This window comes from Rhinoraja longicauda, chromosome 8 (assembly GCF_053455715.1).
Source record: "Rhinoraja longicauda isolate Sanriku21f chromosome 8, sRhiLon1.1, whole genome shotgun sequence".
Taxonomy (NCBI): Eukaryota; Metazoa; Chordata; class Chondrichthyes; order Rajiformes; family Arhynchobatidae; genus Rhinoraja; species Rhinoraja longicauda.
Window position 1 is genome coordinate 45263426 of NC_135960.1, and position 27268 is coordinate 45290693.

A 27268-nucleotide genomic window follows, 5' to 3' on the forward strand; every position below is an offset into this window, starting at 1 on the left:
ACCCACCATCAGCTCCCGTAGTCAGGATCGAACCCAGGTCTCTGGCATTGTGAGGCGGCAACTCTACCTGCTGCGCCACTGTGCCATCCTATTAACGGTCAATATGTTTCCTTACAGCGACGACTCTGAATTTATTGAAAGGATAGACAAATTGCTCAAAGATTGTGAAGAATACACATACCTGTTTGGCAAGAGTTGTGATTGTAAACCAATATTGGAGTCTGTTTATTGTCCTCTCGTTCGCCACTGGATGGGAACTGGAAATGTGGCAAAGACATTTTTTTATCTGTTGGAAACTGCTGCTGCAGCGTTGCACGTATCCAATAACCTGATGGTGCGTTTACATCATCTGGCATTCATTTTAGTCCAGTTTATTTTTGTGACGTGTACTAAGGTACTGTGTAAAGCTTTTGTTTGCCTGCTGTCCAGAGAAAGAAAAGACTCTACATGATTACAATCAAACCTTCCACAATGCACAGATAAAGGATAAAGGATATAACGTTTAGTGGAAGATAAAGTCCAGTAAAGTCCAAGTAAAGACTCCAGCATCTGCAGTTCATTATGTCTTCATAAAAATCAAAATTATATCAGACAAAGCTGCATTAAACATGTGTAATTGAAACATGTGATCATAGATTCATGGAGTCAAACAGCATGGAAAGAGGCACTTTGGCCCAACTTACCCATGCCGACCAAAGTGCCCCATCTACACTAGTCCCACACTAGTCCCCTGTGTTTGGCCCATATCCCTCTAAACTTATCCAAGTTCCTATCAAAATGTTACTTAAATGTTGCAATAGTACCTGCCCCATCTACCTCCTCTGAAAGCTCATTCAATACACCTACCACCTTTTGTGTACAAAAGTTGTCCCTCTGGTTCCTATTCAATATTTTCTCTCTCACCTTAAACCTATGTCCTCTGGTTCTTGATTCCCTTACCCTGGGTAAAAGACTTTGTGCATCCACCCTATCTATTTCCCTCATGATTTTATATGTTATATTATTCTTAAATATCTGATTAGAGTTAAGGCAACAAAACACTAGTCTTACCTGCCTACGTTTGGCCCATATCCCTCAAAACCTTTCTTATCCATGTAGCTGTCTAGATCAACTGGCTTCTAACACTGGATTTGTCCATGTTTTCTCGACAGGCTCTGTCTTATCTAACGGAAGCAGAAAATATGTTGAATTTAATTCACAAAGGCAAACCAGCTTTTGAATATGCCGACACCTCAAAGAATGTTAAAATCCTTGCCTTCGAACGAGCCTGTGTATTTATCCTCAAAGGAGAGGTAAGAGAAACCAATTCCCTGTCTCAGCTTGGCTAACCTAATTAAATAAACCCTCCCCTTTCCCCTCCGCCACACTCTAATCTCCCATCCCAGAGTCTCATCTCTCCGTTTTATCCTCTCTCTTCTATTCCAACCATATCCATCCCTCCAGCTTTACATTTCACTCCTCTTCTTTCCCCTTATCTGACATCCTTTTTGTCTCCTTTTCCCCACCAGCCTTTGTCACTTACTCCACCCATCTGTCAGTCAAACACTCCCTCCCCCTCACCTCTATCCACCTATCACTTACCAGGCTTTGCCCTGTCTCCCATCTTTCTCTTCCACCTTTCTCCCTCCACCACCCCCTCCCCCCGACTCCATCAGTCTGATGAAGGGTCCCGACCCAAAATGCCTTTCGAGACTCTCAACAGATGCTGTCTGACCCACCAAGATTCCAGCATATTTAGTTTAGCTTAGTTTATTGTCACGTGTTATTGCTTGCTAACCAGTCAGTTGGAAGACTATACATGATTACCATCAATCCATCCACAGTGTACAGATACATGATAAAGGGAATAAAATGAATAATGTTTAGTGCAAGATAAAGTCCAGTTAAAGCATTGAGGGTCTCCAATGAGGTAGATGGTAGCTCAGGACTGCTTTCTAGTTGTTGGTAGGATGGTTCAGTTGCCTGATAACAGCTGGGAAGAAACTGTCCCTGAATCTGAAGGTGTGCGTTTTCACACTTCTCTACCTCTTGCCTGATGGGAGAGGGGAGAAAAGGGCATGGCCGGAGTGCGACTCGCCCTTGATGATGCTGTTGGTCTTGCAATGCAGCGTGAGGTGTAAATGGACTCAATGTTTCGCCAAACATCTTTGCTCAGTCCACCTTGGCCTACGCGATCTCCCAGTGCCAAACACTTTAACTCTCCTTCTCATTCCCACATTGGCCTTTCTGTCCTGGGACTCCTCCACTGTCAGAGTGAGGCCAAATGCAAATTGGAGGAACAGCACCTCATATTTTGCTTGTGCAGCTTACAACCCAGCGGTATAAGTATTTATTTCTCTAACTTCATGTAATCCTTGCATCCCCTCGCTCTCTGTCCCTCCCCCATTCCAGTCATCATACCAGTTTCACTGTCGTCCTGCTTAGTTTCACTGTTCGCATCTCTCGTTATCACCTTCTCCACAGCCAACAATGGACCATTTTCTTTGATCATCGTGGCTGGCTTTGATTTCTCCTTTTCATACCGTTCATTCATTTGTTCTTTGTACCTTTTCATATCTCTAATTTCCCTCTCCCCTGACAGTATGAAGAAGGGTCTCAACCCGAAACATCACCTTTTCTTTTTCTCCAAAGATGCTGCTTGACCCGCTGGGTTACTCCAGCATTTTGTGTGTCTATCTTCAATGAAAGGGAGGTTGGTTTGTGTGATGCCATTGCCTGTGAGTCTAAATTGCTCTAATGTTCTCTGCTGAGGTTTTCTGGTGCATTGATCCATTGAATCTGTTTCAGGTGCATTTTAAGACTAGCCACTTGGAAGAAGCTGAGAAACAGTTCAAGAAAGGGTTAAAGTTCCTGAACAAGAAGTTTCCAAATTTCGCTCTGACGCAATTAATTAGATATGCTATTGAAAACTACAAGCAGGCACAGAGACACCTGGACAAAGAAATCTTAACAGACTTGGCTGAGTAGGAATCATTTTAATATATTTAACACATTATTTTATTTTGTCATATCTCTTGGGCGGCCTGGTGGCACAGCGGTAGAGTTGCTACCTTATAGCACCAGAGAGCCTGGTTCGATCCTGACTACAAGTGCTTGTCTGTATGGAGTCTATACATTCTCCCCGTGACCTGCGAGGGTTTTCTCTGGGTGCTCCGGTTTCCTCCCACATTTCAAAGACATACAGGTTTGCAGAATATTTGGCTTGGTATAATTGTAAATTGTTCCTAGTGTGTATAGAACAGTGTTAGTGTGCAGGGATCGCTAGTTAGTGTGGACTCAGTGGGCACGAAGGGCCTGTTTTTGCATTGTATCTCTAAACTAAACTAAACGGCAACTTGATGATATGTTAAGAGAGTTTTATTGTCATATGTCCCGAAGCAGAACAATGAAATTCTAACGCAGCAGCACAACAGAATATGTAAACATAGTACTCTGTAAAATCTGTGACAAACAACAACAAAAAGTTCAATGTATGTAAAAATGTCAGACAAATAAATAGACAATGCCCGGTTTCAGTTACTATAGATTAGTGAAGGAACTACAACCAACAATAGTGGATCTTTCTTGTAGATTCTCTTAAATTATAATTCAGATATTTCATGAAGCAGTTCTACAGGACTTAGGTTAGGCTGCATTTGGAGTATTGCGTGCAGTTCTGGTCACCCCATTACAGGAAGGATGGGGAGGCTTTGGAGAGGATGCGGAGGAGGTTTACCAGAATGATGCCAGGATTAGAGGGCTTCAGCTACAGGGAGAGGTTGGTCAGTCTTGGACTGTCTTCTATGGAATATCGGAGGTTAAGGGAGACTTGATAGGAGTACATAAAATTATGAGAGGCAGAGATAGGATAGACAGTTAGAGATTTTATTTCCAGAGTGGACTAGCCCAACACTAGAGGGCTACAAGGTGGGGGGGGGGGGGGATTTAATGGAGATGTGTGAAGTATTTTTTTTTACGTAGTGAGTTGTGGGGGCCTGGAACATGCTGCCAGGGGTGGTGATGGTGGCAAATACGATCGTAACATTTGGGAGGCTTTTGGATTGGCATATAGATATGCAGGGAATGGAAGGATACAGACAAACAAGATAAGTTTAACCAGGCATCATGTTCAGCATGAACATTGTGGGCATGTACATGGATAGGAAAGGATGAGACGGTTATGAGCCAAGTGAACCGGGTTCGATCCTGATCTCGTTATTGTGAATAATGTTTGAACGATGATGTCTTTGTTTTGCAGGGACAGAGTCGCACCGGTTGTTTATCAGCAGATCCACTGCCTGTCCTTCCTGTGGCAAACGTTTTGTCTCAAAAGGAACAATACGTGCAAGTTGCCCGCTTTGCTGACTATAGTAATGGAAATTAATTGTGCCGAACTCTCCAACAATGGATTTAAGGTTTGCCTCAACAATGACGATTGTAATATGTGTGTATCATAGAGCACAGAACGGCACAGCACAGAAACTGGCCCTTCGGCCCACCATGCCCTTGCCGAACAAGAATAAGCCACCAAGTGTCATAGAGTCATAGTCATACAGTGTGAAAACAGGCCGTTTGGCCCAACTTGCCCACATCGACCAACATGTTTCACCTACACTAGTCCCACTGCTTGCGTTTGACCCATATCACTCCAAACCTGTCCTATCCCTATACCTATCTTAATTGCTTCTTAAAAGTTGTGATAGTCCCTGCCTCAACTACCTCCTCCGGCAGCTTGTTCTATACACCCACCATCCTTTGTGCAAAAAAATTACCCCTTAAATTCCTGTCAAATCTTTCTCCCCTCACCTTAAACCTCTGCCCATTGGCTCTCGATTCCTGTACTCCAAGCAAGAGACTCTGTGCATCTACCCAATCTATTCCAATGCTGGAATAACTCTCAGAATAAAAGGACGTACCTTTCATGAGATGAGGAGTCATAGTCATAGAGTCATACAGCACAGAATCCGGCCCATTAACCCAACTTGCCCACACCGACCAAAATGTCCCAGCTACACTAGTCCCACCTGCCTTTACAATTCAATATCTTTTATTGTCATTGTACAAGTACAACGAGATTGAGATTGAGATTTGGTCCATATCCCTCTAAACCTGCCTACCCATATCTATAGCTATCCTATCCATAATATGGATAATATCTGATATCTAAACCTATATATCCATAATATCCTATCCATAATAGCATCCATAATAAGGAATTTAATTAGTCAGTGGGTGGTGAATCTGTGGAATTCATTGCCACAGATGGCTGTGGAGGTCAAATCAATGGGTGTTTTAAAGTGAAGATTTACATGTTTTTGATTAGTAAGGGTGTCAGGGGTTATGGAGAGAAAGCAGGACAATAATGTTGAGAGGGAAAGATAGATCAGCCATGACTGAATGGCAGAGTAGACTCGATGGGCCAAATGGCTTAATTCCACTCCTACGACTTGTGAACATGGACAAACAAGATGCCAAGTTAAATTAAGCTTCTCCATACCCCTCCATATCCATGTGTTCAACTGGAAGCCTCTTAATCGTCACTGTCTCCACCACCAGCCCCGGCAGTGCGTTCCAGGCACCCGCCCCCTCTCGGTAAAAAACAACTTTCCCCTCACATTTCCGTTAAACCTTGCCCCTCTCACCTTAAAGTTATGGCTTCTAGTTTTTGACATTTCCACCCTGATGAAAAGGTTCTGACTGGCTCCCCTATCTATGTCTTTCATACTTTTATACACTTCAATCAGGTCTCCTCCCAACCGCCAACCTTCCTGTTCTCCTTCTCCATTTAGATTAGGTTTAAAGCCCATGTAAAGGTGTCATACATTCTTACTGTCGAGTCACAGAACCATAGGTAGGGTACAAAGGGATTTCAGTGATAGAATCATATGGCACCAAAACAGAACGTTCGGGCCAACTTGTCCATGCCAACCAACATGCCCCATCTAAGCTCGTCCCATTTGGCCCATATCCCTCCCATCCTTTCCTAACTGTGTACCTGTCCAAGTGTCTTTTACTGTACCTATGGTTTAATTTAGTTTAGAGATACAGTGTAGAAACAGGCCCTTCGGCCCACACCGTCCACATTGACCAATGATCACCCCATACACTAGTTCTGTCCTACACACCAGGGAAAATTTACCGAAGCCAATTAACCTACAAACCTGCATGTTTTTGGAGTATGGGATAAAAAAAAGGAGCACCCGGAGAAAACCCACACGGTCACAGAGAGAACATACAAACACCCGTAGTCAGGATCGAACCCGGGTCTCTGGTGCTGTGAGGCAGCAGCTTTGCCACACTGTTCATTGTTATATATATTCCACAGTATATTATATATTATTTTATGTATTTCATATATATATATATACGACCTGGATGTCATTGTAGTAGGTCTGACAAGTATGTTTGCAGATGACGAAGAAATCGGAGGTGATGTGGATAGCGAAGATTGGTTGAAGTTGGATGTGAAAAATGCACCAGAGATCAGAAACCGTGACAATGTTCATTAAAGTGCAGAGCAATGATTTTCCAAACATGGTCACAAGAAATAAAACCAGTGGTCCTCTTTAATGGATCGCTTCCACCTGCAGATCAGGCCCTGGCGGTTTTTCTTTATTTATCTGCCGTAAATAACACTGACGGAAATTTTTAAGGGATGGAAATGTCGGGACATCTGGTAGCAGATGCCATCCATCTACTTAGCATGTGTGAGCTTGTGAATGGGGTGCCAAGGAATTGGTGCATCTGATCTCAATCCAGCAATGCCCTTGAAACATCAGAAGTGGGCATAATCCTGGTGCAAATTCTCCCCATTCTAACCTCGACTCTCAAAACTAAGTTACCCGCCGCATATGTGTCTTGCCACAACACACGGTGATTTCCAGCACACCTTTATAATTGTGATGTTAGCATAATGCATACACAAGATAGATGTCAAAGTACTCTCTTCAATTTGTACTTCTAATCATTTAATTATTTAAACAGAGCGGAATTTAGACTCAAGACACAATCGTCCAAAAATCCAGTGTTTTTTAAACTGGTATTTTCTCACCTCTACTAAACTTCTCACTTCCTCTGAACATGAAATCTGCCAATATGTTCAATCCGCAGCGGTTTAAACATAGACAGTGCTTTGGAAGGTGTTCCAGAATTTATTTAATAGTTAAGATTGATTATTGCTGCTGAAATTAATTTATCATAAGAGATTTTGCTTTGAATACAATTGATTCCTTTTTAAAATGTGTTCTTCACTAAGGCCATAGAGTTATGCAGCACAGAAACAGGCCATTCAGCCCAACGACCATACCGACCAACATGGCCCATCTAAGCGAGTCCCATTTGCCGCGTTTGGCCCACATCCCTTTAAACCTTCCCATCCATGTTCCTGTCCAAATTTCTTTTAAATGCTGTTAGGGTACCTGTCTCAACTATCTCCTCTGGCAGCTCGTTTCATACACCCACCATCCTCTGTGTGAAAACGTTGCCCCTCAGGTTCCTATTAAAACTTTCCCCTCTCACCTTAAATCTATGTCCAGTTTTTCTTGATTCCCCAACTCTGGGTAAAAGATCCTGTGCATTTACCCCATGCATTTACCCTATCTATTCCCCTCATAATTTGATACTCGTCGAAAAGATCACCCCTCAGTCTCCTGCACTCCAAGGAAAAAAGTCCAAGCCTGCCCAACCTCTCCCTATAGCTCAGCCCCTTGAGTTCTGGCAACATCCTTGTAAATATTCTCTGCACTCTTTCCAGCTTAACAACATCCTTCCTTGTTCTCCAAGCATTTTCCATGAACATTTATTTACCAGTTGTTATGAAGATAAACAATAAGAATAATTCAACAGAGTAGAAACTTCAACCCCACTTTTCCGAATAATTGTGGTTTTCTGTAATCCACAGATAATAGCTGCTTACATAGATGCCTTCCGCTGCTATCAATTCATGGGTTACAGAGATAGGAGCACGAGAATGGAAATAGTAGTTCTACAGAAGTGTTTGGCTCTGAACAAGAATCAGGATGGAATGCAAATGATTGGCCGTTTATTATGCGCCCTTTCTGAAGTAAAGCTCTGTGGTGGACAGCTTGCTGAATGTATTGAATACGGTATGTTATAGTTTAGTTTAGAGGTACAGCGCAGAAACAGGCCCTTCGGCCCACCGAGTCTGTGCCAACCAGTGATCACCCTGTACACTAACACTATCTTAAACACTAGACGCAATTTACTATTTTACTGAAGCCAATTAACCTACAAACCTTTGGAGTCTTTGGAGTGTGGGAAGAAACCAGAGAAGACCCTTGTGGTCACAGGGAGAATGTACAAACACCATACAGATAGCATCCATCAGCAGGTTTGAACCTGGGCCTCTGGCGTTGTAAGGCAGCAACTCGACCATTGCACCGCTGTGCCACCACACCTATCCATGTTCTTCAGGATGCTGCCTGACCCATTGGGCTATTCCACTCTGTCAGATACTTCTATCAGGTCTCCCCTCAACCTCTGACTTTCCAGAGAAAACAATCCAGGTTTGGCTCACCTCTCTGTATAGCTAATACCCTCTTAATTCAGGTCTTTCCTGATAAACCAGCATCTGTAGTTCCTTATTTCTAAATGCACATGTCCAAATGCTTTTTAAATGTTGTTATAGTACCTGCCTCAACTACCTTCTCCGGCAACTCATTCCATATACCTACCACCGTCTATGTGAAAAAGTTCCTCTTCAGGTTCTTATTAAAACACTGATACAATCATATTGCTACACTCCTTATGTAAATTTCCTGTAACTCTAACATATTTCTTTGGACTTTTAAGGACGCCAGGCACACAAAATTGCTGGACTGTTAAATAAGCCCAATTTGGATATTTACATCATTCCTATTCTGACCAAAGCCTTGCTTCTGACAGGCCGGTAAGTGTATCGTTTATAAATTTTCAAAATCATTGCATGCCCAAAGAGATGATGGATAATTAGATTCAAAATTAATTTTACATTTTTGTACCAGGAGAGTCAGTGGGTCATGCACCACGGAAACAAGCCCTTCGGCCCAACTTGACCATGTCAACCAACACGCCCCATCTACATGAGTCCCACCTGCCCGCATTTGGCCCATATTCCTCATTTGGCCCTGTCAATGTACCAGTCCAAATGCCTTTTTAAATGCTGTTATAGGACCTGCCTCAACTACCTCCTCTGGCATATTCCATATACCTACCACCCCGTGTGCAAAGTAGCCCCTCAGGTTCTTATCTTCTCCCTCTCACCTTAAATCAATGTCCTCTGGTTCTTGATTCCCCTATTCTGGGTAAAAGACTGTGCATTCACCCTATCTATTCTGCTCATTCCCCAATTTATATTTTAGTATTCATTGCCAGCAAGGCCAGGATATCTCAAACTTTGTGAGAAGTTGATGCCGAATCACACCCATGAATCCAGACAGTATTTTTAATGAACATTAGCTACAAAGTTCCAGGATTTTAATTCAATGGCAAAGAAGGAACGTCAATACTTTTCCAAGTGTTGGAAACAGGCCCTTCATCCCAACTCGTCCATGACGACCAAGATGCCCCATCTAAGCTAGACCCACCTGCCCGTATTTGTCCCAGATCCCTTTAAACCTTTCCTGTCCATGTACCTGTCCGAATGTCTTTTAAATGGGCTGTACAGTGGCACAGCGGCAGAGCTGCTGCCTTTCAGTGCCGGAGACCCGGGTTCCATCCTGACTATGGGTGTTGGCTGCACGGAGTTTGCACATTAAGTCAATGAAGCAAAATGCAAACCTATTATGTATACCAAGCTAAAATATAGAGATCTGCTCTTGTGGACTTCAGTAACACTGTTTTTATTGAAGCAGGTCTCAAAACGAATAACTTCACTATATAGGTCTTTCGAGTTTACAGCACGCAGACTGGCACTTTGGCCTACCGAATCCACACCGACCATCGATCTCCCATTCACACTAGTTATCCCACTACAACTAGAGGCAAATTGCAGAGGCCAATTAACCTACAAACCCCCAACCACTACTCCTTCCACCCATATCCGTCCCACCGGCTTTACATTTCACTCCATCTTCTACTTTCTCCTTATCTGACACCTTTTTGTCATAGAGTCATAGAGTGATACAGTGTGGTAGCAGGCCCTTCGGCCCAACTCACCCACACCGGCTAACAATGTCCCAGCTACACTAGTCCTACTTGCCTGCACTTGGTCCATATCCCTCCAAACGTGTCCTATGTACCTGTCTAACTGTTTCTTAAATGATGGGATAGGCCCAGCCTCAACTACCTCCGCTGGCAGCTTGTTCCATACACCCACCACACTATGTGTGAAATAGTTACCCCATAGATTCCTATTAAATCTTTTCCCCTTCACCTTGAACCTATGTCCCCTGGTCCTCGATTCCCCTACACTGGGCAAAAGACTCTGTGCATCTACCCGATCTACTCCTCTCATGATTTTGTACACCTCTAAGATCTCCCCTCATCTTCCTGCGCTCCATGGAATAGAGACCCAGCCTACTCAACCTCTCCTTATAGCTCACCCTCTAGTCCTGGCAACATCCTCGTAAATCTTTACTGAACCCTTTCAAGCTTGCCCATATCTTTCCTATAACATGGTGCCCAGAACTCCTTTTCTCCTTTTCACTTCCAGCCTTTGTCACTTCCTCTACTCATCTGCCAATCACTCCCTCTCCTGCATCCACCTATCACTTATCAGGCTTTAAACTGCCCCAAAGTCTCTTTATCAGCTTTCTTCCTCCCCCCTCCCACCCCTCCATTCCATCTGTCTGAAGAAGAGTACCGACCCAAAACGTCATCTGTCCATTCCCTTCACAAGTGCTGCCTGACCCGCTGCAGCACTTTGTGTTTTACACAACTGCAAGGATAACAGAACATAGGTAAACCTTTTGAAATGAAGGTTCATGTGTTTCTGACCAAGCAAAACAAAAACAAAGCAAGAAATTTGATTGGCAACTTTAGTAATTCACTGATTACATCTCATGGCCATGTATCTCAAGAAGGATGTAAAGGGCTTGGAAAGAGTGCACAGCAAATTCACCACTATTGTCTTGGGAACAAGGGGATTTAGTTATGTGGCCAGGCTTGAGAAACCGAGAGAAAGATGAATTCACAATTATGTATAGTTGTGATATTCGGTGAGAATTAGCAGTTCGAGGACATGGATTTAAATGAATTTACAAAAACAAATCTGGATGCTAATAAGGACATATATTTCTTATGCTGAATTGAGAGATAGTTTAGTTTAAGAAAATAACTGCAGATGCTGGTACAAATCGAAGGTATTTATTCACAAAATGCTGGAGTAACTCAACAGGTCAGGCAGCATCTCAGGAGAGAAGGAATGGGTGACTTTTGGGGTTGAGACCCTTCTTCAGTTTAGTTTAGAGATACAGCGTGGAAACAGCGTGGAGTCCACTCCTACCAGCGTACACACGTACACTAGTTCTATCCTACACACCAAGGACAAATTTACAGATACCAATTATCCTACAAACCCGTACGCCTTTGGAATGTGGGAGGAAACTGGAGCACCCGGAGAAAATCCATGGGCAGAATATGCAAATTCTGTACAGACAGTACCCTTAGTTAGGATCCAACCCGGGTTATTGAGTCACGGGCATAGATTCATACAGTATGGAAACAGGCCTTTCGGCACAACTTGCCCACACAGACCAACATGTCCCATTTACACTAGTCCCACTTGCTGGTGTTTGGCTCATATTCCTCTAAACATATCCTATCCATGTACCTGGCTAAAGGTTTCAAACATAGCGAAAGTACCTGTCTCAATTGTATCCACCAGCGGTTCGGTCCACACACCCACCACTCTTTGTGAGAAAAAGTTACCCCTCAGACCCCTACTAAATCTTTCACCACTCACCTTAAACCTATGTCATCTGGTTTTCGATTCCCCTACTCTGGGCAAGAGATTCTGTGTGCCTACCCAATCTATTCCTCTCATGGACTCTGGCACTGTAAGGCAGCAGCTCTACTGCTGCACCACTGTGCCGCACGGGCATTGATCTGGCATTCATGACTTTTAAAAGATAGTGCTGGTAAATTCAATGGTAACTTGGGTCTAAATTCAATGGTAACAATGGGTCTCCGTTTGATATGGAGAAATTTGGAAAAGAGGGGATGTTATGTGATAGCTCTTTCAAAGTTACAGCACAGGGGGTGACAACGTTCTTTGCTATAGATACTGTAATCAGAAATCTAATCATATCCATATATGGGCAGCAGATAATGTACAGGTCAACTCTTTCTTGTGACGATGATTCAACAAAAAGCTAGAAGAATAATGCATCATTAAAATAAGTCGTTCTTTGCTTTGTAGACTCTCAGACTATGTGGAACTCATGGCATTTATGAAAGACTTTGCAGTTTCACGACACAATGTGCTGGTACAAGCTTCATTCTATGCTGCTTGCCTGGATTTTTCACTCCAGCAAGGTAAGTATCCTACGATTGGTAACTTTTAAAATATTTATATTTATCTGCATAATATCGGACTGACGTCTTGTGACTCTGCTGTTAAATCCCAATGAACAAAACAAAAGAAATTAAATTGTAATGACAAGGAACTGCAGATGCTGGTATATAGAAAAGTTTAGTTTAGTTTAAAGATACAGCTTGGAATTGGGCCGTTCGCTCCACCGCCCGCACCGACTAACGATCACCTGTGCCCTAGTTCCGTCCTACATCCTAGGGACAGTTTACAGAAGCCAATTAACCTACAAACCTGCACGTCTTTGCAGTGTGGGAGGAAACCGGAGCACCCAGAGGAAACCCACACAGTCACAGAGAGAACGTGCAGACACACCTGTAGTCAGGATTGAACATGGGTCTTTTGAGGAATTTGAGGAAGGATATTCTTGCTATTGAGGGCGTGCAGCGTAGGTTCACTAGGTTAATTCCCGGAATGGCGGGACTGTCGTATGTTGAAAGGCTGGAACAATTAAGCTTGTATACACTGGAATTTAGAAGGATGAGGGGGGATCTTATTGAAACATATAAGATAATTAGGGGATTGGACACATTAGAGGCAGGAAACATGTTCCCAATGTTGGGGGAGTCCAGAACAAGGGGCCACAGTTTAAGAATAAGGGGTAGGCCATTTAGAACGGAGATGAGGAGGAACTTTTTCAGTCAGAGAGTGGTGAAGGTGTGGAATTCTCTGCCTCAGAAGGCAGTGGAGGCCAGTTCGTTGGATGCTTTCAAGAGAGAGCTGGATAGAGCTCTTAAGGATAGCGGAGTGAAGGGGGTATGGGGAGAAGGCAGGAACAGGGTACTGATTGAGAGTGATCAGCCATGATCGCATTGAATGGCCGTGCTGGCTCGAAGGGCTGAATGGCCTACTCCTGCACCTATTGTCTATTGTCTTGTCTCGCGCAATAAGGCAGCAACTCTACCGCTGCGCCACTGTGCCACCCGAAAGATACACACAAAATGCTGGAGTAAATGCATAGGAGACATTTTGGGTCGGGACCATTCTTCAGACTAATTACAGGAGGGAGAGAGGGGAAAAAATAGAAGCAAAAAAAAAACCCAGGACAAATCAGGGCTGGCACCAGATGACCTCAGGGAAGGAAGTTGATAGGGGATGGTGTGAGCCCAGGAGGAATGCATTGTTGCCAACTGTGGAACTGGTTAACAGACTTTTAATGGGGGGAAGAGGGAGGGACGTGTTTGTAGAAATTACACAAAACTTGAGAATTCAATGTTGGGTTGTAAGCTGCCCAAGCGAAATATGAGGTGCTGTTCCTCCAGTTTGCGTGTGGCCTCACTCTGACAGTGGAGCATGCCCGGGACAGAAAGGTCAGTGTGCGAATGGGAAGAGGAGTTAAAATGGTAGCAAAGGCCTAATTCTAGTAGGCCTTTAAATTAAATGTATCACCAAAATCTCCATTAGTAAATTATTCCAGGTACTATGAAAAAAATAATTTAGTTCATGGTGTCATTGAGCCAAAACCAAAGTGCTGGAGAAACTCAATGGGTCAGCAAAGTTGGCCTCGGATGTCGGCTATGGGAACGGATCTGCCGGCTCCGGCCAGGCCAGAGTTCCAGAGCCACGGCCGCAGGTGGCAAATTCGACCTGCCGATCGGTCACGAAAGTCCCAATGAGGTCGGAATCGGCTGCCCCACCCGGCCTAGGTGCCACATTTTCAGGGGGACTTCCAGGTGAGGACTTCAAGCGCACTCTTGCCATTTTGTGTGTATTAAAGGGAGTGTCGGACCACCAGTTGCCAGAAAATTGTGGGGGGAGGAGAGGGGGACCTGTAACACTAGGATACAGTTATTACGCCTTGAACAATGAAATGAATTTAAACCATAATAATATTGGTCCAGATTTGTGACGTTCAAAATAAAAAACTATGCCTTTATTCCAAAAGTTAAATTCTTAAACATTAAAAAACGTAATAGTTAAAACAATAATCACATAATTAACAAAATCTAAACAAATAACAAGAATGGGTAAGCAGGAGGGGCAAGAAACTGTAGATACTGGTTTACAACAAAAAAAAGACAAAGTACTGGAGTAACACAGCGAGTCAGGCAGTATCCCTTGAGAACATGGATACTTGGCATTTTGGGTTGGTCATAAAACAGCAGCAGAATTAGGCTATTCGGTGGAGGGAATGAACAGGTGATGATTAGATGACAGATCAGATAAACCATATATAGATACAATCACTTCAAACTCAAGTACAATAGGTTGAGCAAAGGAGAAGATACAGAGTGCAGTATAAGAAAATAACTGCAGATGCTGGTACAAATCGATTTATTCACAAAATGCTGGAGTAACTCAGCAGGTCAGGCAGCATCTCGGGAGAGAAGGAATGGGTGACGTTTCGGGTCGAGACCCTTCTTCAGACTGATGTCGGGGGTGGGACAAAGGAAGGATATAGGTGGAGACAGGAAGATAGAGGGAGATCTGGGAAGGAGGAGGGGAAGGGAGGGACAGAGGAGCTATCTGAAGTTGGAGAAGTCGACGTTCATACCACCGGGCCGCAAACTGCCCAGGCGAAATATGAGGTGCTGCTCCTCCAATTTCCGGTGGGCCTCACTATGGCACTGGAGGAGGCCCATGACAGAGAGGTCAGACTGGGAATGGGAGGGGGAGTTAAAGTGCTGGGCCACCGGGAGATCAGTTGCGTTAATGCGGACCGAGCGCAGGTGTTCAGCGAAGCGATCGCCGAGCCTGCGCTTGGTCTCGCCGATATAGATAAGTTGACATCTGGAGCAGCGGATGCAATAGATGAGGTTGGAGGAGGTGCAGGTGAACCTCTGTCTCACCTGGAAAGAATGTTTGGGTCCTTTGATGGAGTTGAGGGGGGAGGTAAAGGGACAGGTGTTGCATCTCGTGCGGTTGCAAGGGAAAGTGCCCGGGGTTAGGGTGGTTTGGGTAGGAAGGGACGAGTGGACCAGGGAGTTGCGGAGGGAACGGTCTCTGCGGAACGCAGAGAGGGGAGGGGATGGGAAGATATGGCCAGTGGTGGGGTCCTGTTGTAGGTGACGGAAATGTTGGTGGATAATATGTTGGATCCGCTGGCTGGTGGGGTGGAAGGTGAGAACGAGGGGGATCCTGTCCTTGTTGCGAGTGTGGGGATGGGGAGCAAGAGCGGAGCTGCGGGATGTAGAAGAGACCCTAGTGAGAGCCTCATCTATAATGGAGGAGGGGAAGCCCCGTTTTCTGAAACACGAGGACATCTCGGATACAGAGTGCAGAATATAATTCTCAGCATTGTAGCACACCAGTTCCAGAGACAAAGTCCAATGTCTGCAATGGGGAGGGTGAATCAGATGGTATAACAGCTTATGGAAGGACCATTCAAAAGTCTGACAACAGAGGGGAAGAAGCTGTTCCTGAGTTTGGTGATGGGTGTTTTCCAGCGTCTGTACCTTCTACGGTTCGGTAGCAGGGAGAAGAAGGAATGACAGGGGCGGGACAGGTCTTTGATTATGTTGGCTGCTTTTCCAAGCCAGCACAACATGTAGATTTGTAAGGGCGTTAAAGATTGGAACGACCAAGAGTGAAAAAATGATCAGCCATGATTGAATGGCGGAGAAAACTCTATGAGTTGAATGGCCTAATTCTGCTCCTATGCTTTACAATCTTATGATCTTAGATGCCTGGTCTGTGTGATGGATTGAGCTGCATCTAATTCACAAACCAACCTCTCATCTCTGCCTCGGCAAGGCCACCAGCATAATCAAGGACCAGTCTCACCTCAAGAGGTGCAGAAGTGTGAAAATTCACCCCTCGCGATTTAGGGACAGTTCCTTCCCAGAAGACCAGCAGCTATTATTAGGCAACTGATTGGTCTTCTCGTCAGCTGGAGCACGGTCTGTGACTGATCCAGGAACACATGGAAATCACACTGCGATTCTTTTGTTTATAGGTTTTGCACTAAGGCCGTTTGAAGAATGTCTTAATTTTGTTAATGGAATCATTGACGATCCCTTAATAAAGTCGGAAAAGAATATAATGCTGACTCTCCACGCATCAGTGGCCCTCTGGTAAATTCATATTTATCATAATCATACTTTATTAGCCAAGTATGTTTTGCAAGACGCAAGGAATTTCATTTCATACAATCATACCAATAAAAAGCAACAGAACACAGGAAATACATTTAAACATGAACATCCACCACAGTGACTCCTCCGCATTCCTCACTGTGATGGAAGGTGAAATAAAAGTTCAATCTCTCCCTTCTTTGTCCTCCAATGGTCGGGGGCCTCTAACCTTCTGTTGACGGGACCATTTTACTCCCATAGCCAGCGGCAGGCTTTCCTCTTTGGGGCAATCAAGCTCCTGCATCGGGGGGAAATCTCAGCTCCCCCGCGCCAGACGATCTACCCTGGGTTGGGGCTAGTTGAACGTCGTGTGGCTTTTTGAGCTTCCCGACGTCGGTCTCAACCCGAGACTGCGAACTCCTTGATGTTAAAGTCCGCAGGCCGCAGTTGGAACGTCGATCCCAGGCAAGGGATCATACGCTCTGATGGCAAGTCCATGCCCCGCGGTGAGGCTCAAAGTCAGTCCCGAGATAAACCTTCAGCTCCATGATGTTAGGCCACAGAGCGACTGGAGATACGATCCGGAAAATAATCGCTTCTCTGGCAAGGTAAGAGATTGAAAAAAAGTTTCCCCTGTCCCCCCACATAAAACAAACCAGAAAACATTAACACATACTTTTAAACTCACTAAAATGAACAAAAAAAGACAAAAGGGTCAGACAGACTGTAGGCGAGGCTGCCAACGATGCGCCACCCGGTGGAATTTATTGCTAATAGAAAGAACAAAAGGCAGTAGGACAAGACCTTTCATGATCTTGAAACAACCCACAATGTCAATGCTGAACATGATTCTAAGTTAAAGCTAATCACATCTGTCTGTATGTGATCCATATCCGTCCATTCCTTGCACATCCATGTGCCAATCCAACAGCTCTTAAAAGCTACCATCGTATCCTTCTCCACTAGAACCTCTTTGGTCTCCTGAGGAAGTAGAGGCGTTGGTGTGCTTTCTTGGCCATAGTATCAACGTTGTTGGTCTAGGGCAGATTGTTGGTGATATTTATGCCGGAACTTGAAGCTCTTGACCATTTCTACTTCAGCATCAAAGTCGCTGATTTGGTGTGTGTCCTTCATCACGTTTCCTGAACATGGAACATAGAACATAGAACAGCACAGCAATGGTCCCTTCGGCCCACAATGTCCGTGCTGTACATGATGCCAAGTTAAACTGATATCATCTGCCTGTACATGATCCATATCCCTCCATTCCCTTCACTTCCATAAGCTGATCCAAAAGCCTCTTAAACGCCCCTATCGTATCTGCCTCCACCACCACCCCTGGCAGTACGTTCCAGGCCTCCACTAGTCTCCGTGTAAAACAAATTGCCCCGCACAATTCCTTTAAACTTACTCCCTCCCACCAAATAGCTATGCCCTCTAGTGGTGGACATTTCTACCCTGTGAAAATGGCTCCATCTACCCTATTTATGCTTCTCATATTTTTAAATTAACTCTTATCAAGTCTCTGATGTTCCAGAGAAACATAAATTCAATATCCTCTTTGAATATCTTCTAAACAACAATCTAAGATTTTATTAATTTCAAAATACACTTTCTACTTACCCAAAATACTAAGCACCACTGTAACAAATACTTCATAGTCATCTTTTGTAACAAACTGCAATATCACCAGATTTGAGACCAGAGATAAATTGTTTTATCTGGTTAAAAATCTAGTTTTTAAATTCTCGATTCTCACACCAAACATCGATCACCCATTCACACTAGTTTCTGTTATCCTGTAGACACAATGAACTGCAGAGGCTGGCTTACACAAAAGTATACAAAATGCTGGAATAACTCAGCAGGTCATGCAGTATCTCTGGAGACCATGGACAGGTGACATTTCGGGTCGAGACACTTTTTCAATCTGAAGAAGGGTGTCAACCCGAAACGTCACCTATCCATGTTCTCTAGAGATGCTGCCTGAACTGCTGAGTTACTCCAGCACTTTGTGTCCTTCTGTGTTATCTCACTTTCTCATCCACTCCCTCCACACTAGGGGACAATTTACAAAGGGCCAATTAACCTACGCATGTGAGAGGAAACCAGAGCACCCGGAGGAAACCCACATGGTCAGAGGGAGAAGGGGAAACCCCCACACTGACAGCACCTGAAGTCAGGATTGAACCTGTGTCTCTGGCGATGTGAGGCAGCAACTCAACTGCTGCACCACCATGCAATTGTTTGATGTTTTTTAACTGCAATGTTTCCCGTTGCTAACATTTAGTCTTGGTTTCTACATAGGTTTCTAAGGTTGTCACGTTGGAGGAAGGCTATTCCGTCTTTTAAAATCGCAAAGAAATTGGCGGCTCACACGAATGCTTCACTGTTCTCCATGTACGGTTATTCCAAGTTTTTGGAGTGTCAGATATTGGTGTTTAGAAAAGCGTTGGTAGAAAGACAAGAAACGGTCATGGAGGTTTACCAGCAAACTAAAGAGGTTTGTTTTTTATTCTTCAAGTCTTTATTAAAATGGTATCACCTCTGTTATTTACCAGAAAGCTGCCTGGATGAGAGGGTATTAGCCAAAAGGAGACGTCAAACAAACTGATTTTTTTTCTATGGAATGCCGGAGGTGACAAGGAGACCTGATAGAAGTATATAACATTATGAGAGACACAGAAACGGTAGACAGTCAGAACCTTTTTCCCCAGGATGAAAATGTCAAAGACTAAATGGCATAGCATAAAAGGAAAGAGGGGGAAGATTTAAAGGAGATTTGCAGTTCAAATTTATTTTTACACAGAGTGGTGGGTGCCCAGAACTTACTGTGATGGAGGCAGATACAATATGAGCGTTTAAGAGACTTCTGGACAGGCACATGGATATATAGGTACTGGAGGGGTATGGATCAAGGGCGGGCACAGGAGATTAGTTTAACGTGCAGTCACATTCGGCCAACGGGCCTGTTCCTCTGCTGTACAGTTCTACATTTATTTTTATCCAATTTTTAGTTCAGTTTAGTTTAGAGATACAGTGCGGAATCAGGCGCTTTGGCCCATCGGGTCCACGCTGACCAGCCGTGCTGACCAGCGATCCCCGCATATTAACACTATCCTACACACACTAGGGACAATTTTTCGATTCACCAAGCCAATTTATCTACATACCTGCACATCTTTGTGGGAGGAAACCGAAGATCTCGGAGAAAACTCACGCAGGTCACGGGGAGAACGTAGAAACTCCATACATACAGCACCGGTAGTCAGGATTGAACCCGGGTCTCCAGCATTGCAAGCGCTGTAAGGCAGCAACTCTATCGCTGCGCCATCGTGCCGCTCTTTTGAAGTTGCCAGTAAAACCATTAAGGTAATTGAAGTTGCATGTTGGTCAGGTAAAACGTGATGGCAGGAAATCAAAAGTTTTAAAGCATATTATTGAAACCTTTGTATTTTTAGTTTTACAATGATTCAGCACCTTCATAATAATCAAATGTTTAATTGTCATGGTTACTGAAAATAAATCAATGATGTTCTCACTTGTGCGGCACGGTGGTGCAGCGGTTGAGTTGCTGCCCTACAGCGCCAGACACCCAGGTTCAATCCTGACCACGGGTGCTGTCAGTATGGAGTTTGTACATTCTCCCTGTGACTGGGTGGGTTTCCTCCGGGTGCTCTGGTTTCCCCCCACATCCCAAAGACGTGGTGGTTTGTAGCTTAATTGGGCTCTGATAACCCCCCCCCCCCCCCCCCCTTCCCCACCACCTCCCCAGTGTGTAGGGAGTGGATGAGAAAATGAGATAACATATAACCAGTGTGAACAGGTGATTGATGGTCAGCGCTGACTTGGTGGGCTGAAGTGCCTGTTTCCCCGCTGTATTTCTAAACTGTACAAAATATTGAAATAAGTAAATGGTGTCATTTTATTTCGGATTTGAATAGCACCTCCGTGACTTCAAACGACAGTGTGAAACCTTGCCAGTATTTTATACACGGCTCTTGCATCTCAAAGCTTACTGCCGCATGTTGGCTGGACAGATAGGAACTGCGAGCCATTTGCTGGAACGTGCCTTAACCTTCAGCAAGTTGCATGGAAATGTACTGGAGGAACATTGGATAAATAAGAGCAAAGTAAGTGCCAGCATATCTCCCAATAGTGGAAGGCCTGGATAGAGTGGATGTGGAGAGGATGTTTCCACTCGTGGGAGAGTCTAGGACCAGAGGGCACAGCCTCAGAATAAAAGGATGTACGTTTGGAATGGAGATGAGGAGGAATTTCTTAAGTCAGAGGGTGGTGAATCTGTGGTATTTATTGCCACAGAAGGCTGTGGAAGCCGTCAATGGATATATTTAAGGTGGAGATTGGTAGATTCTTGATTAGTAAGGGTGTCAGGGATTATGGGGAGAAGACAGGAGAATGGGGTTGAGAGGGAAAGATAGATCTGCCATGATTGAATGGTGGCTCAATGGGTCGAATGATCTAATTCTGTTCCAATAAGTTATGAACTTATATCCTGGTTGCCAGCCATTTTAACTCAAAAACGTTGTCATAAATTGGAGCAGAATGGCTGTCAAACATTGCAGCAGGATCTTGGTTGGGCAGGTGGGCTAAGGAATGGTTATGGAGTTTAATGCAGAGATGGGGCAAGTTGGTCAGCATGGGCAAATTGGTCCCAAAGGCCTGTTTCCACACTGTATGACTCTATGACTCAAGACCTCTGGAATCAAGAATCAGAGGACATAGGTTTAAGGTACGGGGTTAAAGATTTAATAGGAACCTGAGGGGCAACTTTTTCACACAAAGGGTGGTGGGTGTATGGAATGAGCTGCTGGAGGTGATAGTTAAGCTGGAGGTGATACTATAATAGCATTTAAAAGACATTTGGATAGGTTCATGGATAGGACAGGTTTAGAGGGCTAATGGGCCAAATGCAGACAGGTGGGACTAGTGTAGATGGGGCATGTTGGTTGGTGTGGGCAAGCTGGGCTGAAAGGCCTATTTCTACACTGTATGATTATCTCCCGGTTGCTAACCAATTGAAGCTAAGACTTTCTGGATTTCCCAGTTGCCATCCATTTTAGTGTATTTAGTTTATTATTATTGTAACATGTACCAAGATACTGTGATTCCCCTACTCCGAGTAAAACACTCTCTGCATCTACCCTCTCTATTCCTCGCATGATTTTATACACCTTTATAAGATTACCTCTCATCCTCCTCGGCTGCAAGGAATAAAGTCCTAGCCTGCCCAACCTCTGTCTGCAACTCAGGCCTTAATGCCTGGCCACAGGATTGGACATTTCTTGATAGTTTGTGCACTATCCAGGTGCTCCCTGTACTGAGTTTGCACATTCAGATGTGACCGCATGGGTTTCCTCCAGATGCTCTGGCTTCCTCCCTGTGATGTTTGGTGGACTGTGTGGGGTGGGAGGACCTGTTGATCCTCCCGTGCAGCAGGTGGCACTGCACAGGACAAAGGGAGATGTTTTGTACATAGTTATCTTGGCTGTACACAGTGTGGAGTGTTCAGTCAGATTGTGGGGTGGCAGCCATTTTAGTTGTCTTGCTGCCAGCATTGAGTTACTGTAATTAAGACTTCTGTTGTACTTTGAAGACTCGCAAAGTTTCATACAGGCATAGAACAAGAACACGAAATTGGTGTCAAGAACACGAAACTCCCACATTCCAAAGACGTACAGGTTTGCAGGTTAATTGCCCTCTGTAAATTGTCGCTGGTGTGTAGGATAGAGCTAGTGTACGGCGTGGGTCCAAGGGTCTGTTTCCATGCTGTAGCTAAAAACTAAACAAAAATCAGAGTACTGAGTGTAAAAGTTGAGAGGTCATATTGCCGTTGGTGATGTCGCATTTAGAGAATTGTGTTCAATTTTGAGCACCATATTAGAAGAAAGATGTTGCCAAGCTAGAATGGGTACAGAGACGATTTACGAGGATGTTTCCATGACTCTAAGGCCTCGGGAGAGGTTGACCAGTCTAGTATTCTCCAAGTTTGCAGATGACACAAAGCTGGGTGGCAGTGTGATCTGCGAGGAGGATGCTATGAGGCTGCAGGGTGACTTGGATAGGTTGGATGAGTGGGCAGATGCAGTATAATGTAGATAAATGCGAGGTTATCCATTTTGGTGGCAAGAACAAGAAGGCAGATTATTATCTGAATGGTGTCAGATTAGGAAAAGGGGAGGTGCAACGAGACCTGGGCGTTCTTGGATAGCATCACTGAAAGTAAGCATGCAGGTACAACAGACAGTGAAGAAAGCAAATGGCATGTTGGCCTTCATAGCGAGAGGATTTGAGTTCAGGAGCAAGGAGGTCCTTGCAGTTGTACAGGCCCCAGGAGAGACCACACTTGGAGTATTGTGTGCAGTTTCGTCTCCTCATTTGCGGAAGGACATTCTTGCCATTGAGGGAGTGCACCAGGTTAATTCCCAGGATGGCGAGACTGACATGTAATGAAAGAATGTGTTGACTAGGCTTGTATTCACTGGAATTTAGAAAGATGAGAGGGGATCTTATAGAAACATATAAAATTCTAAAAGGATTGGACAGGCTAGATGCAGGAAAAATGTTCCCGATTATGGGGGAGTCCAGAACCAGGGGTCACAGTTTAAGAATAAGGGGTACGCCATTGAGGACTGAGATGGCTAACGGAATCAAGGGATGTGGAGAAAAAGCAGGAACGTGGTACTGATTTTGGATCATCAGCCATGATCAAATTGAATGGCAGTGCTGGCTCGAAGGGCCGAATGCCTACTTCTGCACCTATTTTCTATGTTTCTATGTTATAGAGGTATACAAAATCATTGTTGGTCTATCATTCCCTCTCAACTCCATTCTGCTGCTTTCCCCCATTATTCCTGACGCCATTACTAACCAAGAATCTGTCAATCTCTGCCTTAAAAATACCCATTAACTTGGCCTCCACTGCTGTCTGTGGCAATGAATTCCAGATATTCCTCTGGTTAACGAAATTCCTCCTCATCTCCATTGTAAAGGTACATCATTTTATTGAGGCTCTGCCCTCTGGTCCTAGACTCTCCCACTAATGGAAACATCTACTGCACATCCACTCTATCTCGGCCTCAATTGTGTATAATCATAGAGTCATACAGCGTGGAAACAGGCTCTTTGGCCCAACTTGTACTCACTGACCAACATGTCCATTCCACTAGTCCCACCTGCCTGCATTTGCCACGTATATCCCTCTAAACCTGTCCTATCCGTGTACCAGTCTAAATGTTTTATAAATGTTGTGGTAGTACCTGCCTTAACTATCTTCTCCGGCAGCTCTTTCCAAACACGCACTAGTGTAAAAAACGTTATCCCTCAGGTTCCTATTAAATCTTTCCTTTCTCACCTTAAACCTATGTCTGGTTCTCGATTCCCCTACTCTGGGCAAGAGACTCTGCATCTACCTGATCTATTCCTCTCATGACTTTATACATTTCTGTAAGATCCATATCCCCACCACTCTTTGTGAATCTTTTTTAATTTTTCCTACCAAGATTACTCGGTAATCTCTGACTCGTGGTCGGTTATAACGAGGGTTTACTGATATTCTGTTACCAGGAGGCGTGGTTTAGTGACGACGAAAGCAATGAGCCTGAAAACATGTGGCTGCAACATGCAGAGAACATGCCCACCTGGGGGGACGCACCAGACCAGGAGCCCGCCCGCTACTTACTACAGCCGTTGAGCAGTTTACCGCCAATCGACCTAGAAGACCTGATGGAAGACAAGTCAGACAGCGATTTAGTCTGCATCCCTTACTAAGCCAGCTCAGCATTCCCAGGCCTCCCGCGGCCTTACCTGCCCCCGCCACCTCACGCAATTGTTGCTCTGCGGTGTTTTCATTCCATTGAAGTTCGTTCCTCAAAATAAAATGGATTAATAAGCATCTCAGTTGCCGCTCATCTTTTAACACGGGCTACATTTTTTTAATCTAACACTTGTTTGGGGCGGCTTTGTGGCGCAGCTGGGAGAGCAGCTGCCTCACAGCGCCAGAGTTTAGTTAGGAGATATAGCATGCAAAGAGGCTCTTCGGCCCACTGACTATTGATCACCCATTCACACTAGTTCCATATTATCCCACTTTTTCACCCACTTCCTACCACCAGGGGCAATTTACAGAGGGACAATTAACCTACAAACCCGTACGTCTTTGGAAAGAGGGACAATCAACCGACAAACCCGTACGTCTACCTGTAGTCAGGAGCGAGCCCATGTCTCAGGCACTGTAAGGAAACAACTCAGCCGCTCTGACCTCAGGTGTTGTCTATGTGGCGTTTGCATGTTCTGGTGACCGCATGGGTCACCTCCCACATCCCAAAGACGTGCAGGTTTGTAGGTTAACTGTCCCTCTATAAATTGCCCCTGTGTAGGGAGTGGATGAAAAAGTGGGATAACATGGAACTAGTGTTAATGGTGATTGGTCAGTGGACAGAAGGACCTGTTTCCATGCTGTATCTTTAAGCTAAACTAAACAGAAAAGCACTAAGTAAGCTTGGCATCATCTGATACACAGTAACTTTGGTGTTTGCTCAAAGCCTGGCAAGTGATGGGTGGATACAGTTGAGGTGGGGGGGGGGGGGGAGGTTTGATAGGCAGATGGTTAAACAAAGACCAGAGATGTCTAAAATCCTGGTTGGACCAGTCTGAAGAAGGGTCACAACCCAAAACCACATCTGTCTGGTCCCTCCACAGATGTTGCCTCGCCTGCTGAGCTTCTCCAACACTGTGCTTTTTTTTTAAATGTATTTTTTTAAGTAATTAATATATTTTTATAATTAACAAATAAGATATGATTTTTTTTTAAATTTGGAATTGCTTTTTTAATGAAAAAAGCAGAAAACCACAAAAGCTTTTTTTTTTTAAATGGGGACCATAATTACCATCAGTATTATTCTTTTCAGATGAGTACTGTTGAGAACCTAACTCAGCAGTGATCCCACATCAGTGATTGTTCTTTAACGTTTCTTTGATGGGCAGCTTTCCTCAAAAGATGTGCATGATGTTGGGGGCTGAGGGGAGACCTGAGAGAAGTGTATAACATTATGAGAGGCCTAGACAGGGTGGACGGAGAGAACCTTTTTCCCCAGGGTGGAAACGTCAAAAAGGCCTGTTCCTGTGCAGTAGTGTTCCATCCATTTTATGATCAGTGAGGCCATCAAAGGTTGAAGGCAAGAGAATTGGGTTGAAAGGGAAAGATAAAACTACTTCCATCTGGCAGACGTTACAAAGCCTTCTACGCCCACACCTCCAGACTAAGAAACAGCTTTATCCCTAGAGCTATAGCTGCTCTGAATCGGTCCTGCCGAGAGCCCACCATGATCTGTCTCTGCCCCCAGGGCCATCTGACACAACTGACCCCTGCACAAACCTTTTTTTGCTCTTTACCTTGTTCCCCCTTTATTTTTTCCTTTCCCCCCCCTTTGTTGTTTTCATTTTCGCCGTGATTTATTTATATATTTGATAGCATCGATATGGAAGCAACATTCAAAAATCTCGCTGTACTTGTTCAATGACAATAAAATATATTGTATTGTATACCATGTTTGAATGGTGGAGTAGACTCAATGGGCCAAATGACCTAATTCTACTCCACTGAGTTATGAACATTAAAATGCTGTTCTCAGCCACATTCTGTCTCTTAAAATCATCTGAAAACACAACAGATTACTCCTATGCATCAATAAAACCAGATGATCTCACTACCAATTCTATCAACTGTCCATGGAATCAAGGAGCTACAGATGCTGGTTTACACGAAAGGATCCAAAGTGTCAGAGGTTCACATGTCCCTGCTCTACCTCATCTACAGCATCCGGTGTTCCAGATGTGGCCTCCTGTACATCGGTGAGACCACGCGATGGCTTGGCGACCTTTTCGCCCTGCACTCTTGAGCTCAGTCGGCCAAGGCCTGCTGGATATCTCCGTTGTTAACCATTTTAAATCCCCTTCCCAGTCCCACACTGACCTTTCTGTCCTGGGCCTCCTCCATTGCCAGAGATGCTATACGCAAAGTGGAGGAACAGCACCTCATATTTTGCTTGGATAGCTTACACCCCAGCGGTATATTGAATTCTCCCATTTTAGGTAACCTACAAATGCTCCCCTCCCTGCTCCCTTCCATCCTCCTCCCCTTGCCCCCTTTCCTCCATTAAAAGATGGTTAACCAGTTCACAGTTCTCTTGGGATCACATCGTCCCTAGACAACAATCAGGTTATCAGGGAACCACCCTGGTCATGGTCATCTGGTCCCGGGCCTGGTTTGTCCTGGTGTGTTGTTGCTTCCAGTCCCCGTCCCCCCCCGTAATGTGAGATGACAGACTATGTCAGCTAAAATGGAGTTGTCAGCTAAATTAGCAGCATCTCTCCCGGATGAGACAGCAAGGAGGATAGCTAGCTTGACATGTAATCACCTGTTGTTCTTAGTGATAAAAATTATTATATAAATACATGCTTCACCTTGGGGGGGGAAGAGCTTGGTGACAGCCAGCCAGGAGAATCATATACGCAGAGGGGCGCGAGACCTGGTATTTTGTATTGTTACTTTATTGATAGTTCATAGTTTTTCTGTGCTTTACTTATACCTTGCTTTAATAGTTGTGTGCTCCAGCATGTGCTTTCTCCATTCATCAATCCGAATCCTTGAATCCTGCATATATTTTGTTACACTTACAATCTGTCTGAGGAAGGGTCACTTATCCATGTTCTCCTAAGATGCTGC

At 44.4% G+C, this 27268-nt stretch overlaps 1 protein-coding gene across 1 annotated transcript in view; it reads left to right on the forward strand.

Moving 5' to 3' along the window:
• Nucleotides 1-24378, forward strand: part of LOC144596277 (adenylate cyclase type 10-like) — a 71167-nt gene extending 46789 nt beyond the window's left edge. Inside the window, exons 23-33 of the mRNA XM_078404500.1 lie at nt 118-334; nt 1152-1292; nt 2788-2963; nt 4238-4394; nt 7880-8084; nt 8791-8887; nt 12338-12453; nt 16404-16521; nt 18829-19024; nt 20466-20654; nt 24109-24378. Of these exons, the coding sequence (XP_078260626.1) occupies nt 118-334; nt 1152-1292; nt 2788-2963; nt 4238-4394; nt 7880-8084; nt 8791-8887; nt 12338-12453; nt 16404-16521; nt 18829-19024; nt 20466-20654; nt 24109-24312 (1816 nt within the window). The 3' untranslated portion in view covers nt 24313-24378. The remainder of the gene's footprint in view (nt 1-117; nt 335-1151; nt 1293-2787; nt 2964-4237; nt 4395-7879; nt 8085-8790; nt 8888-12337; nt 12454-16403; nt 16522-18828; nt 19025-20465; nt 20655-24108) is intronic.
• The last annotated feature ends 2890 nt before the right edge of the window (nt 24379-27268 follow it).